Source organism: Thamnophis elegans, chromosome 11 (genome assembly GCF_009769535.1).
Source record: "Thamnophis elegans isolate rThaEle1 chromosome 11, rThaEle1.pri, whole genome shotgun sequence".
NCBI lineage: Eukaryota > Metazoa > Chordata > Lepidosauria > Squamata > Colubridae > Thamnophis > Thamnophis elegans.
In genome coordinates this window covers 46,484,880-46,499,382 of record NC_045551.1, presented here as the reverse complement: position 1 = coordinate 46,499,382, position 14,503 = coordinate 46,484,880, and the positions used below count along the sequence as shown (strand labels likewise).

General features: G+C 43.7%; 1 protein-coding gene across 1 annotated transcript in view; it reads right to left on the bottom strand.

The window, feature by feature from the left end:
* ABCC4 (ATP binding cassette subfamily C member 4) overlaps positions 1–4,828 on the bottom strand; it is a 210,967-nt gene extending 206,139 nt beyond the window's left edge. The window contains exon 1 of the mRNA XM_032227044.1: positions 4,627–4,828. Coding sequence (XP_032082935.1) covers positions 4,627–4,703 — 77 coding nt within the window. The 5' untranslated portion in view covers positions 4,704–4,828. The remainder of the gene's footprint in view (positions 1–4,626) is intronic.
* Positions 4,829–14,503: the final 9,675 nt, after the last annotated feature.

The following is a 14,503-nucleotide window of genomic DNA, read 5'->3' as shown; positions in this document are numbered from 1 at the left end:
TCTTAGCTGCTGTGTCCAGCAAGAAAAATCAATGGGAAAGCCAAGAGGAGATCATAAATGACCAGTGGATACTGCAACTCTGCAGGATTCATTTGACCAACAATAACAACTGGGGCTGCCAGAACTGCTATCATTAAGTTAGTGCAATCAGATTGACATCGTTCTTTATTACCAATTACTTAGTGATAAAGTTCCCAGTCTCAATTACTTTTGATAAGCAAGGACTACTTGTAGTTTAAACAAACTTATTGATGCAATTAAGCTACATGAGGTTACATGGCTGGAATGGGAATGGGTATAGGAAGGAAAGGGAAGAAGAGAAGAGGAAGAGGAAGAGAAGAGAAGAGAAGAGAAGAGAAGAGAGAATGGAATGGAATGGAATAAAGAATAGAATGGAATGGAATGGAATGGAATAGAATTCAATTCTTTACTGGCCAAGTGTGATCACACACACAAGGAATTCGGTGCAAAAGCTCACAAGTAATAAGTCACAGGTCATAATCATAGTTACATAGTTACATGGTTGAAGGGGATTGTATTAACTTTTAGGTATTCCACTTGGCTTCTGATGATTTTTAGATTAAAAATCTACCCGAGGTGATTTTATTTTGTTCTGGACCTACACTCAATTTGTAGGGTTTGAAGTTTCAAATTCCTCCAAGATTTCTTGGAGTTGAAAAACAAAACCTTGCTTAAGTGTAGGAAACTAAACACAGATGAATTATCATCATTCTGCAAGCATCATTCTGACTTTCAAAAATGACATACTATTTCTAAAGGGTGCTGAAATATGTCAGCATTGTGTAACAAAATCAAGTAATGAATGGGCATGATTTCCAAACAAATATTAAAAACATTTATTTTTGATGTCATTAACTATTAACCAGGAAACTTCTTAATCTATTAATTACATTCCAGCAAGACAGTGTGTTTTTAACTTTTATTTCTTGATCTTACTACATGAAGAGACAAGCAGAAATACATTAATGTTTTCTTAATTCCTATATAATAAAAAAGCAAAGTGGCCTTCTTAACTATAATTTGGATTTTCTACACTGAGAAACTGTAACTTTATTTTATCGCAAATTAATACAGCCAAATTCTTGTCTAAGTAATGCATCAGTTATATAATTTGCAAAACATTATATTTAAGTTCAAATAATAATTGAATAGTTATTCAATTAATAATAATAGGACATCCGCTTACTCTGCTGTATTTTAGCAATGAAATTTTATGCTCCTACTAAGTAGAAATTGCTACTAAGTATAATTTTGTTCCAAATAGAAATACACTTAACTAGAGTGTGAGATGGTGCAGTGCTTAATAAGAAGAAATGGCTGGTTGCAGACTGACCATAATACAGGTAGTCCTGGATTTGTTATGTGAGTTTTGTCCCATTTTACGACTTTTCTTGCCCCATTTGTTAAGTGAATCACTGTGTTAGTAACACAGTTTTTAAGTGAATCTGGCTTCCCCATTGACTTTGCTTGTAGAACCATCACAAAAGATGATCACATAGCAATAGCAATAGCAGTTAGACTTATATACCGCTTCATAGGGCTTTCAGCCCTCTCTAAGCGGTTTACAGAGTCAGCATATTGCCCCCAACAACAATCCGGGTCCTCATTTTACCCACCTCGGAAGGATGGAAGGCTGAGTCAACCCTGAGCCGGTGAGACATGACCCCCAGGACACTGCAATTGTCATAAATATGAATCAACTGTCAACATCTGACCATGGGAATGTCGCAATGGTCATAAGTGTAAAAATGGCCATAAGTCACTTTTTTCAGTGCCCTTGTAACTTTGAATGGTCACTAACTGAACTGTTCCACCCTCTTCATCCTACAACTGTACAGGTAGCCCTCACCTTAACAAACATTTGTTTAGCTACCATTCAAGGTTACAAGTGACCAGTTTTCACAGTTACAACCATGGCAGCAACCCTATAGCCGAGGGATCAAATTTGGGGCTTGGCGACTTACGACACTCGCGGTGTCCCATGGTCATGTGATCACCATCTGTAACTTCACCAGTTGGCTTCCAACCAGCAAAGTCAAAGGGAGAAGTTAGCTTTGCTTAACAACTTCATGAGTCACTTAAGAAAGGCAGTGATTTGCTTAACAACGGTGGGCAAAAATTAGTCACAAAATGGAGTAACAACTGCCTTACTTTGCAACAGAATTTTGGGCTCAATTGCGGTTTTAAGTCGAGGGCTACCTGTGTACAATATCTATTATTTTTTTAAAAATCTATTGCTGTTGTCTCTGTCAAGGGTCATTTATTCTAGATCAGGGGTGTCAAACTGGATTTCTTCAAGGGCTGAATCAGCACTGTAGTTCTCCTCCACAGGCCACGGATGGGAAGACAGAATGGACACCTCTGAGTTTAGCACTTTGCCGGCTAAAACGGGACGCGTGGGGCACACGTGCCCCCCCCCCGGCCCATTTTCAGCTTGGACAGCCTCCTACAGCACTTTGCCAGCCAAAACTGGGCACGGGGTATGTGTGTGTGTAGCTACAGCGTCCTGTTTTGGCTGCCAGAGGCACAGTGGGCAGATCCTTTGCTCTTTCCAGGCCGCCCCGTGGGCCAGATTTAGGCACCCCGCAGGCCAGATCCAACCTGTGGGCCTGGAGTTTGACACCCCCTGTTCTAGAACAAGCAATCTCAAGCTGTGAGTTACAGGTAGTTCTTGATTTACAACATTTCATTTCGTGACCATTCAAAGTTACATTGGCAGGGGGAAAAGTTATTTATGACCGTTTTTTCATGTGACTTATAATCTTTGCAGCAATAGCAATAGCAGTTAGACTTATATACCACTTCATAGGGCTTTCAGCCCTCTCTAAGCGGTTTACAGAGTCAGCATATCGCCCCCACAGTCTGGGTCCTCATTTCACCCACCTCGGAAGGATGGAAGGCTGAGTCAACCTTGAGCCGGTGAGATTTGAACAGCCGAACTAGCAGTCAGCTGAAGTGGCCTGCAGTACTGCACTCTACCCACTGTGCCACCTCGGCTCATGTGATCTGATCATGTAATCAGAGTTGCAACTGTTTCATATTTATGACCTTTGCTATGTCCCGGGGTCGTGTGATCCTCTTTTGCGACCTTCTGACAAGCAAAGTCAATGGGAAAGCCAGACTCACTTAACAATTGGGTTACTAACTTATCAAATGCAGCGATTTGCTTAACAACTGTGGCAAGAAAAATGGGGCAAAACTCACTTAAGAAATGTCTCGCTTAGCAACATAAATGACTTACGACCACAACTTTCTGTTGTTGAGTCATTAAGCGAGTTTTGACCCATGTTACGATTGTTCTCACCACAGTTGTTAACCAAATCACTGCAGCTGATCTGTTAGTAACCCAGTTGCTAAGTGAATCTAGCTTACCCATTGATTTTGCTCATCAAAAGGTAGCCAAAAGGGATCCCACGACCCTGAGTCACAGCCATGGTCATAAATATGAACCAGTTGCCAGGCCTCTGAATTTTGGTCACATTATCAAAATTAGTCCTAAGTTCTCGTTGTAACTTTGAATAGTCACTAAACAAACTGCTGTAAGTCTACCTTAAGAAGTATTAAGAAGCATTAAGAAGTACAGCTAGTCCTCAACTTACAACAGTTCATTTAGTGTCCGTTCAAAGTTACAACGGCACTCAAAAAAGTGACAATGACTGTTTTTCAGTTATGACATTTCCAGCATCCCTATGAACATCTGACCAAAATTCAGATGCTTGGCAACTGGTTCATATTTATGACGGTTGCAGGGTCCCATGGTCGTGTGATCCCCCTTTTGCGACCTTCTGGGGAGCAAAGTCAATGAGGAAAGCCAGGTTCACTTAACAACCATGTTACTAACTTATCCACTGCAGCGATTCACTTAACAAAGGTGGCAAGACAAGTCGTAAAATGGGGCAAAACTCACTGAACAAATGTTTCCCTTAGCAACAGAAATTCTGAGCTCAATTACGTCGTAAGTCAAGGACCACCCCTGTGAGAATATCCAGGGAAATACGACTTACAAGCCCCACATTTCTGAGAGGCTCAGAGATTAAAGCAAAGTCAATGGGGAAACCAGATTCACTTCATTAACCACCCCGCGGAAAGAAAGAAAAGTCGTATAGCACGGGTCAAAACTCACAACCAATGTCTCACTTAACAACAGAAGTTTGGACTCGTTCGTCCACGACTACCTGTAGCCCAAAGGGGTAAATTATGTAAGAGGGCTTGAGTCGCCATGAGGCATTATATAATTAATAAATACATAAATACATAAATAAATGGGGAGGAGGTTCGGTTTTCCCAGCCGCTCGTTTGGCCTCCGGCGCGCATTCAGACGCGCTTCTATCGCGAGTCAATCCGAGCGACGCTCTCCGAAGCCGAGCACCTGTCTCCGGGAAATTCCCATCTTTCTTCCTTTCTTTTTTTCCCCCACGTGGCCGGCGGCGAAAGCACCTTCTTTGCTCCCCACTCCAACAACGCCCTTCCTGAGAATAAGCCTTTCTGAGTCGCTCCAAGCCGGCTACCTACCTCATTCATTCCCGGGGAAACCCGGCTGATTCGGGAGGAAAGCTGAGGCGGGCGAGGTGAGGGAAGGGGCGGGGGGGAGATGGATGGACTCACCAGAAGAAAAGCCGCGAGCAGAAGTTGGCATCCCACGAAGGGTTCGCTTTCTCGTCCCGGGAGGGAAGCGCCTCCATCGACCCCGCCGGCAGAGAGAAGAAGAAAGAGGGGAGGAGGAACCTGCGCTGCCACGGCCGGCTAAGATTTCTTCCCCTCGGGCGGAGAAGGACGGGCGAGCGAGCGAGCTAGCAGAGCTGGAGGCGCTTCCGGGCAACCCGACACCCGGTTCACCCGCGGCGGCTGCCTCTAGAGGGAGCCGGCTGGGAGAGAGCTGGCAGCCCGCCCGCCGCCGGCGCTCAGCGTCCGCGCCTTCCTGGCTCGGCGGCGGGCGACGCGTGCGCCTGGCCCGGCTCTCCTCCGCGGAAGTCGAGCCTCGCCGGGTCCGACCTGAGGCCGCCGCTTTCTTCTAATGCCAAGTCTGAAGGCTGGGGAGGAGAACCACCCGGCAGACCGTCGAGGAGCGCCCCGCATGAACGGCGACCCCCGCCTGCAACGCGCCTCGGTTCCTCGTAAACCCCCGCCTGCAGTGCGCCTCGGTTCCCCTGGCTGCGGGAAGCTCGAAGCGAAGTTTGGCCAGGGCGGGCAGGCTGACTTCCCCCCCCCCTCCCCTTCTAATTCTGAAACCAAGAAGAAGGAAAACTTCCCAAAGTGAGGGCAATTAACCCGCGGAACGATTTGCCTCTTGAAGTTGTGGGTGCTACTACCACCTGGAGGCTTTAAAGAAGAGACTGGACCACCGTTTGTCTGAAATGGGATAGGGTCTCATCTGCTTGAGGGGGGGGGGTGTTGGACTAGAACAGTGATGGCGAACCATTTAGACAAGGAGTGCCCATACTGCGCATGCATGCCCAAACTGAAATATGTACGGGCGCACGAACATGTGCCTATGCAGGCATGCATGCATGCATGGGCATGCACGCATACGCAGTAGACACCCGAAGGCCAGCTGGGAGGCACACCGGGCAGTGTGACAAGATTTCTTTTGTGAGCTTCTGTTTTGTCATTTGCAGGGAAATAGAAACTCCCAAAAGGAATGTCACGGAGATCTGACCTGGAGCGACAACGCACAGTGCCAGCAGAGAGGGCTCTGCGTGCCACCTCTGGCAAGCGTGCCATAGGTTTGCAATCATGGAACTGGAAGATCTCCAAGGTCCCTTCTAGCTCTATTTTGATTCTGATTGATTGATTGATTGATTGATTGATTGATTGATTAGCACCTGAGCCCTCCCCCATTAGTTCAGAGAAGTGGCACCATTGCTGCAAAGGATTCGCCATCCATTCCAGGGACAGCTTGGCTTATTTGAAATTGTTTTCACATCACCTGAATGATCTTCCTTGAGAGAGGGGAGAGAGAGAGAGAGAGATGGGATTACAGCCAATGTGGCACAGTGGTTAGAATGCAGCACTGCAGGCTAATTCTGCCCAATGCCAAGAGTTCGATCCTCACAGGCTCAAGCTTTGACTCAGCCTTCCATCCTTCCGAGGTCAGTAAAATGGCCCAGATTGTTGGGGAAAATATGCTGACTCTGTAAACTGCTTAGAGAGCACTGTAAAGCCCTGCGAAGTGGTATACAAGTCTAAGTGCTATTGCCATTAAAGTTGTCTTACGAAGCTGGATTCAGGGAGGAAGAAGGGAAGACATTACAGTCTCAGGAAACACCGCTCCCTCAATGAGGTGTTGACTGCCTCCCAGATCCAGCTGACTCCCTCACCCCAGCTCAGGAGACACACAAGCGAGTATCTCCTCTCCATCCCAGTCCATCCACAGGACAGAAGCAGTCCTACATAACCTGGCAAGCCTTTGCCTCTGTCTCTACCACTGACCTCATGAACCAGAAGTGTCAAAGCTATTGGCAGAGTGTAACACAAAAGGTGACACACACACACACAAACACACAAAAGCAAACGGTAACCCTAAGCCAGATAGACGCTGACACCCTGCTGATGCAGCAACAACAGCAGCACAGAATGTTCTCCATAAGTTCTAGCTGCCCTTGTTGAGTGTTTAAGTTACACTCACAGCCTTTTGCTTTTCTCAAGAAAACAAGTGGTCCAAGAGAGCCTCCCAGGGAATGGGACAACTTCCTACAGCCAGCTCACCGCAGGACAATTGAACAATTCTATTTAATTATTTAAAATCAATATTATTCGAATTTTTGAGCCATTCACATTTCATCCTGTCCCTCCTTTGACGTCCTTTCTTTCATGATTCTGTTCCACCCTTTCTTTGATATTAGTGTAACCCTTGTCCCATGGTGAGTTTTCATAGACCCCACGGGTCTCTCTATATTTGGCAATTCTGGGATTACGTCTTCGAAGTCTTATAGACAAAGCTGCTCAGCTGCCAGGTACAAGACACAAGACTTGCCAGGTGAGCCTAGGGCAGGATTAAATGGCAAATCAGTGTTAGATAAATAGGTGCACAGATCTAATAAGGGAGCTGTTCCCATGTATTCTTGGAGTTAAGCCTGTGAATAGATGTGACTTCTCAAATGAGAGACATCCTGTTTGCTCATATTTACCCTTCTATTGATCAGCAGGCAAAATTTTGCCCTCCTATAAAAGGGGACGTGGTGGCTCAGTGGTTAAGACACTGAGTTTGTTGGTCAGAAAGGTCGGTGGTTCAAATCCCTAGCGCCGTGTAACGGAGTGAGCTCCCCTTGTTCTGCCAACCTAGCAGTTCGAAACCATGTAAAAATGCAAGTAGAAAAAATAGGAACCACCTTTGGTGGGAAGGAAACAGCGCTCTGTATGCCTTCGGTGTTTAGTCATGCCAGCCACATGACCATGGAGATGTCTTTGGACAGCGCTGGCTCTTTGGCTTTGAAACGGGGATGATGTCCCCTAGAGTCAGGAACGACTAGCACATATGTGTGTGGGGAAACTTTACCTTTATAAATGGGGTGGTTTCAATGCTTTCGACTTTAGTAGACCCTCTTGCACGAAACCAGCGTTTCTCAGCCTTGACAGCTTGAAGATGTGTGGATTTCAACTCTCAAAGTGGCTGAGGAATTCTGGGAATTGAAGTCCATACATCTCCAAGTTGCCTAGATTGGGAAACATTGAACTAAATGAAATGCATGCATACTCCTTCATCACTAACTTCGATAAAATACTAAACTGAGCAGGGCATGCTAACATAAAGACAAGGCACAGGATGGTTCTTCTGAGCCCCACCCAGAAATGGATAGAACTCAGAACAATGACCCTCGTCCCTTTGGAGTAGCAAAGCTTCATTTTCTCTGAGATGCCGGGAGGGTTGGTCCAGATAATTGGCAAACTTTTCCCTCTGGAAAGGTTTCCATCATCCTTTGATTCCATTAGAATTGTGGCTTACTACTAATATTGCATGTTAGTTCATCAGCAGAGGCAGGAGAAGCAGTTTGGCTACAGAGAAAGAGAACGTCACATAGAAAGTGGCACTGTAATAAAAAAAAGTAAGATGATTAGATAGGCACCTTGTTTCCCATTCTCTCAAGTCTCCAATGTCTTTAACAGGTCCCAGCAGCTATGCAATAATGTTGAAGTCAGGGTTGACCCGAGCAGTCAACCATATAATGGAATGGAATGGAATAGGAACAGGAATGGGAACAGAACAGACCAAACCAGAACAGACCAGACTACAATACAATGCAATAGAATAGAATAGAATCAGAAATAAAAATTTATTGTCACTTTGAATGTATACTAATCAGCATACATTAAAATAAAATTTTGTTGCATTCAGCTCTTAAAAAGATAACTATTATACTATACATATACATATACTGTACACCAGTGGGGTTCCACCACAAAATCGCGGAGGACAAAATCTCGCTCGACAAAAGCACGCATTTGATGTCATCACAGCGCGACGAAAACATTGCGCTGTGATCGAAAAATGTAAAAATAAAGCTAAAACCTTACCCTAACCCCCCCAAACCTAACCCTAAACCTAACCCTTAACCTAACCCTAAATCTAACCCTAAACCTAACCGTTAACGTAACGCTAAACCTAAAGCTAACGCTCTAAACCTAACCCTAACCCTTAACCTAACCCTAAACCTAACCCTTACCTTTATGTGAATCGGCTTGCTTTAATTTTAATTTTGTTTCAATTTTTAATTTTTTTCGTCGCGCTGTGATGACGTCACATGCGCGCTTTTGTCGAGCGCGATTTTGTCCTCCGCGCTTTTGACGGGTCACGCACCAGTGGTGGGTTTCAAATTTTTTTAAAACCTCTTCTGTAGATGTGGCCTGCTTTGTGGGAGTGGCTTGCCAGCCATGTGACTGGGTGGGAGTGGCTTGCTGGCCATGTGACCAGGTGGGAGTGGCTTGCCAGATGTGGCCGGGTGGGCGTGGCCAACTTGTAAAATGTGGTGAAACTCACTTAACAACGCTCTTGCTTAGCAACCAAAATGTTGGCTCGGAAACTAGCATTTGAAGCATGCAAGTCTTAAAGCTGTCAAGTTACAAGACCCTTGCACCCCTAACCCTTTAGAACAAAGAACCCCAGGGGTGTTCAAACTTGACAGCTTTAAGACTTGTAGACTCCCAGAATTCCTCCTCTCGCTCTTCATCTTGATGATGTGCAGACGGGCAGGGGGAGGGAGCTGGAACCGGTTCTAAATGGCACTGTAGATTTGTGGAACCTCTTATATAGAAGAGGTTAGAACTGGCAGGAACCCACCCTGATATATACATACACACATATACATGACACAAAGAAACATCACAGTCTAGGTAAAATACACATGGCGAGAAAAAGCAATCTTGCGAGATTACAAGAGAGATGGCATAAGGAACAAAACTGTTAGAGAATCTAGTAGTCCTGCTACAGATACTTTGAAACCTCCTCCCAGAGGGAAGCAACAAAAACAGACTGTGAAGTGGATGTGTGGGATCTCTAACAATGCTTTGAGCTATAAGGACGTAGCACTTATAAGCAGTATCCTGAATAATGGGAAGTGACCTTCTTATAATCTTCTCGGCTGTCCTTACCACTCTCTGTATGGACTTTCTATCTGAGGCACTGCTGCCACCAAACCAAACAGTGATGCAGTTTGTTAAAATGCTCTCAATTGTGCCTCTGTAAAAAGTGGTCAGGACAGAAGGAGAAAAATGTGATCTCCTCATCAAACACAGGAAATGCAAATGCTGGTTTGCATGGTTCACTAAAAATTGAAAGTAAAATCACTAAAATCTTCAAAGATTAAACTTTGAAACTATATTCAGAGTATTGAGAGCTAAATTGTGCAGACAGGGTAGAACATATCACACCTGTCAACCAGCATCCCAGAAAATGAAGCACCTCATCCATGAAGGGAACCTCAGTAATCACTTTCATGCCAACCCAAGTTTCCCCCCCCAAAAAAATCAGCAAATGTAACCATGTTTTGGAAAGTTTGCACTCTTAACTTGGGAGGACATACTTACTGCATTGGAACAGCTTCTCCAAAGATTTTTTCGATAGAAAGTTTAGAGGGGAATCCTTCCTTACACTCTCTGCTGAAAGAGACAGAAAGGAGATTTCAAATGTGGTGGCACTAAACCATGGATGACATGTACTGAAACTTTATATGGATATTGTCTTCTCATAGGTCTCCCTCTTCTTGTACTAAATAATAATAATAAGTTTCAGATATTATGAAGTTTCTACATTATAGCTCATGAACAAATTGTGAAAAATGAATTAGTTGAAATTCTTAGGTATCCATGAAAAGGTGACGAGGTGAGCAGTGATGAAATACAATACATGTTATGATGCCACCACCCAAATTCTGCCCCCTACATATTTGGACAATAGTCCCCATGCATGTAGGTAAATCAAAAGTAAATCAGAGTCCAAGTCAAAGTATTGCTCAAAGTTCCAATTTATTAAGAGAGCCATGTTGGCACATCTGGGAAAATCTGAATCTGAAAGCTTTCTGGTTTTCCCCACCCAGTTGAAAGTTCAAGATCTTGCCCCCACACCCACAAGTCCATCACATGGTCCAATCTCCCACTGCCATGCTGGCAGTTTCAACCATCCAATTCTGGTAAGGTGCAGAGGTGCAAAAACAAAAGATGACCTTGGCTTTCTAGAAAGAATTTTGTTATGGCTACATATTATGTAACACCTTACAATCCCCCCTCCCATTTTCTCCCAATAGAAAATGCAAAGATCCAAAAAAAAAAGATGGCTGCAGGCATGACACCTACATTGAAATCAAACCTGAATCAGATCCTGTTCTCTTCAAATATCAAACCCTACTTAATTGTGTCAGTGCTAATATGCATAGGCCTAGTTTCTAGAAATACTAGAATTGAAATGTGCAGCCTTTTGAACAAAGGAGGAAGTAAAAAAATTTAAAGGTTTGCGTCAGGAAACACTTCTCTACATTGGCAATACTGAAACAGCAAAACGAGCTTGTTCATACAATTGTTGAAGAAAAGCAGATAAAAATATGAAGAAGTAGCCTAAAGGAGAACAACTGAAAAAAATTCATTTGGCATAAAAGTTTTATGATTCGAATCATTTGAATCAATGTGAATCAATACACGGAACATATTACTATTTATGGTGGACCTGTGAGGAGCCTAATTTTTTTTGGAAAAGGATCAAAAATTGGCTGAAGGCAATAACATGGGTTAAAATAGAATGGAAACCTGATTTTTTTTAAATTAGGAATAATGTCTGCGAAATACAAAAAAGAAATCCAGTATTTAATACTACATATAATTACAGCAGCAAGGATTGCCTTTGCCCAGAAATGGAAAAACAAATTAATTCCAAGCGAAGATGAAATAATAAGAAAGGTTATGGATTGTGCTGAAATGGACAAACTAACTAAAGAAATCCAGGGAAAAGAAGAATCAGTATTCTACCAGATATGGGATAAATGGTATAGGTGGATGGAGGAAAAAAACAAAAATCAATGAAGGAATATAACAAAACGCAAAAAAAAATAGTTATGAGTAAAATTAGAGGGTTAATAATGGTGAAATCCAAGTGAAATACAATAGAAGGGGAAATAATATAAGGTGAGCGGTATCGATTGATAATTGCTATTAGAAAGAACAGGAAGCTCCTGTTCGTATTGTATTGTGTAAATGTGGTGTACATCTAGGTTTTGTGTGTGTGTGTATTTTACATGTTTGTTAACAAAAAATAATAATGTGTAAAAAAAAGTTTTATGATTCACTCGCAAGAAGCTGTCTGAGAATCAAATCACCAGGTTCCCCATGATAATTATTTTTATATAAACGTTCTTTTGATAATATGTAAAAAGTAAATCTTGTTGCATCAATTTCAGAGATGGCTAACTGTTAATTGCTGACCTGGCATGACCCAGTTTTCTCCAGATGCAGCTCATGAATTGCCAAACAGAGGGACATAAAAGTTAATGAACATCAAGAAACAAATACACCTCCATAAAAAGTGAGTGTAATATTTCCTGTAGTTAATAGAATCAATAGATAATCAGTGCTCAGTGGAGTGGATCCAAGTTTAACACATGTGTCCTAGCTCCCAAATATGAATGATCAAGATTAGGATCCCAGAAGACAAGCTGACCCTCCGTTCCATTTGTTTGGAAAACAAAACTGGACCTGGGCTTATTGCAGGTGGGAGATCTGTTTTCCGCCATTGTGTAGAAATACCAAAAATAACTTTGGCATTTTCAATGATCTAATCCTGTCTAATCCCGTAATGATTGAAAGTGCTGGGTTACTTCAACTTTTTACATGGCACTGTTCCTGCAACAGAGAGCCACTTTCAGAGCTTCAGAGCAATAGGTAACCCCTGCACTGTATTCAGGGGTGGGCTTCAAATGTTTTAGCAAGGCATTGTCTGCCCGGTTGCTGGGTGGCTGTGGGCATGGCCTAGTGGGCTTCCTGTACCAGGAAGGGGGTGTTTTTGCCCTCCCCGGGCTCCGGAAGCTTTCCTCGACCCTCCAAAAGGGCAAAAACTGCCTCCATCGGTTCCATAGGCCCTCTGGAGGCCAGAAATGGGCCCATTTCCGGCCTTCCCAAACTTCCGGTAGGCCTGCTTTTCACCCTCCCTGAGCCTCCGCATGGGCCGTGCACTTGCCTCGCATCCAAAACGGGCCACGTGGAGACTCCTGGGAGGGGAGGGGCAGACGAGGCAGGGCCAGCCAGGAGTGGGATTTGGGAGTTCTCCGAACTGCACAGAATCTTAGCTAGAGGTTTTCCCAAACCCCTGCGAACCCCCTGGCAGCCCAGCCCTGACTGTATTGTCTATGTAAAAACCTAGCAAACTGCAAAATGTGCATTAGTCTGATGAAAGAAATGTCCTTCTGGGTTCAGCTCCAAGTGGGGGAAAAGACACTGGAGACATGGAGGCTGCTTGGAAAGATGGTTTATTGTTGGACAGGGCCACATGGCTTGAGTCCTGAACAGAAAAGGTGATCACATGCTTCAATGTTGGTGAAGAAGAAGAGAAGGGCTGAGGGAGGGGCTTGCTAGGCTTTTTATAACCTGTTCAGTCCCACCTCTCTGTTTCCTGTTCCTGTGTAAGAAATGTATTCTGATTGGTTGTCAGACTCCCATGGGGCCATGCAGGTGCAACTCTCTAGGTTGTGTTTGGAATCCAGGTTTGGTTGAGTTCTCAGATGCCATGTGGTCAGTTGGGGCCAATATTATCATGCTTTCCTGTAGCTGAAGTGGAGAAGTCTTTATTATGTAAAGTGGACTAGCTTGGCCTTCTTAATGGCCCATTAACAAAGTGGGGATGGGCAGGAAGTTACAGGCAGCTGTTCTGTCTTTTAAAACATGTTTCTTTTTTTTCACATCCAGAAAAATATTCTGCCTTTTCAATATTTCCTAGGATATTTCATTTTTCTGGGAGAGGGTTGGGTGATAACGTCCTACAACTCTATAGTCAACAGGATCAGAATCAAATGTTTCAGCCTCCTCAGTTACTTAAAGGATTAGATTCTGCCAGGAATTTATCTTTTTTTTTATTCAAGAGGTGCTCAGTATCTTGCCAAAAACCAGCTTAAGAAACCAGTCTCCCATGCTCAGATTTAACGCTGATCAGAGACAATTGCAGACTTAAAGGTGTAGGTTATAAAATAGAATACAGACAATAGAGTTGGAAAGGACCTTGGCAATCTTTTAATATAACTCCCTGCTCAAGCAGGAAGCTCTGTACTAGTCTGGACAAATGGCTGCCAATCTTTTATTTAAAAAGCTCCAGTGTTAGAGTGCTCACAACTTCTAAAGGCAAGTCGTTCCATTCATGAATTGTTCTCACAATCAGGAAATTTGTTCTTAGTTCTAGATTGGATCTCTCCTTGATAAGTTTCTATCTGTTATTTCTTGTCCTGCCTTCAGATGCTTTGGAAAATAGGTTGACCTCTCTGTGACAGCCCTTCAAATATTGGAAGACTGTGATCATCTCACTCCTAGTCCTTCTTTTGATTAGACTCAGTGGTGGGATTCAGCCAGTTCGCACCTACCTGGGAGAACCGGTTGTTAACTTTCTAAGCAGTTCGGAGAACCGGTTGTTGGAGGAAATCTCATTTTGTTTTTTTACACTTTACAGGGCTAATCCTGTAAGGAAGGCAGGAAGGAAACATTCTGGTGTTGTTTCTAGCCTCATCTTTATTGCCCTGCTTACAGAAACTGCCTCTCTAGTTAAGCCTTATTCATTGTAACAGCTAAGGTGAGTGACATTGAGTTGGCCACGCCCACATGGTCACATGACCACTGAGCCACAACTACCCAGCTGGTCATTAGGGCAGAGAACCGGTTGTTAAATTATTTGAATCCCACCACTGATTAGACTAGACCAGGAGTGTCAAATGCAAGGCCCACGGGGTGCTTAAATCCAGCCCACAGGGCCAGCCTGGAAATATCAAACGACTGGCTCGCGGGGCCTCTGGTGGCTAAAATG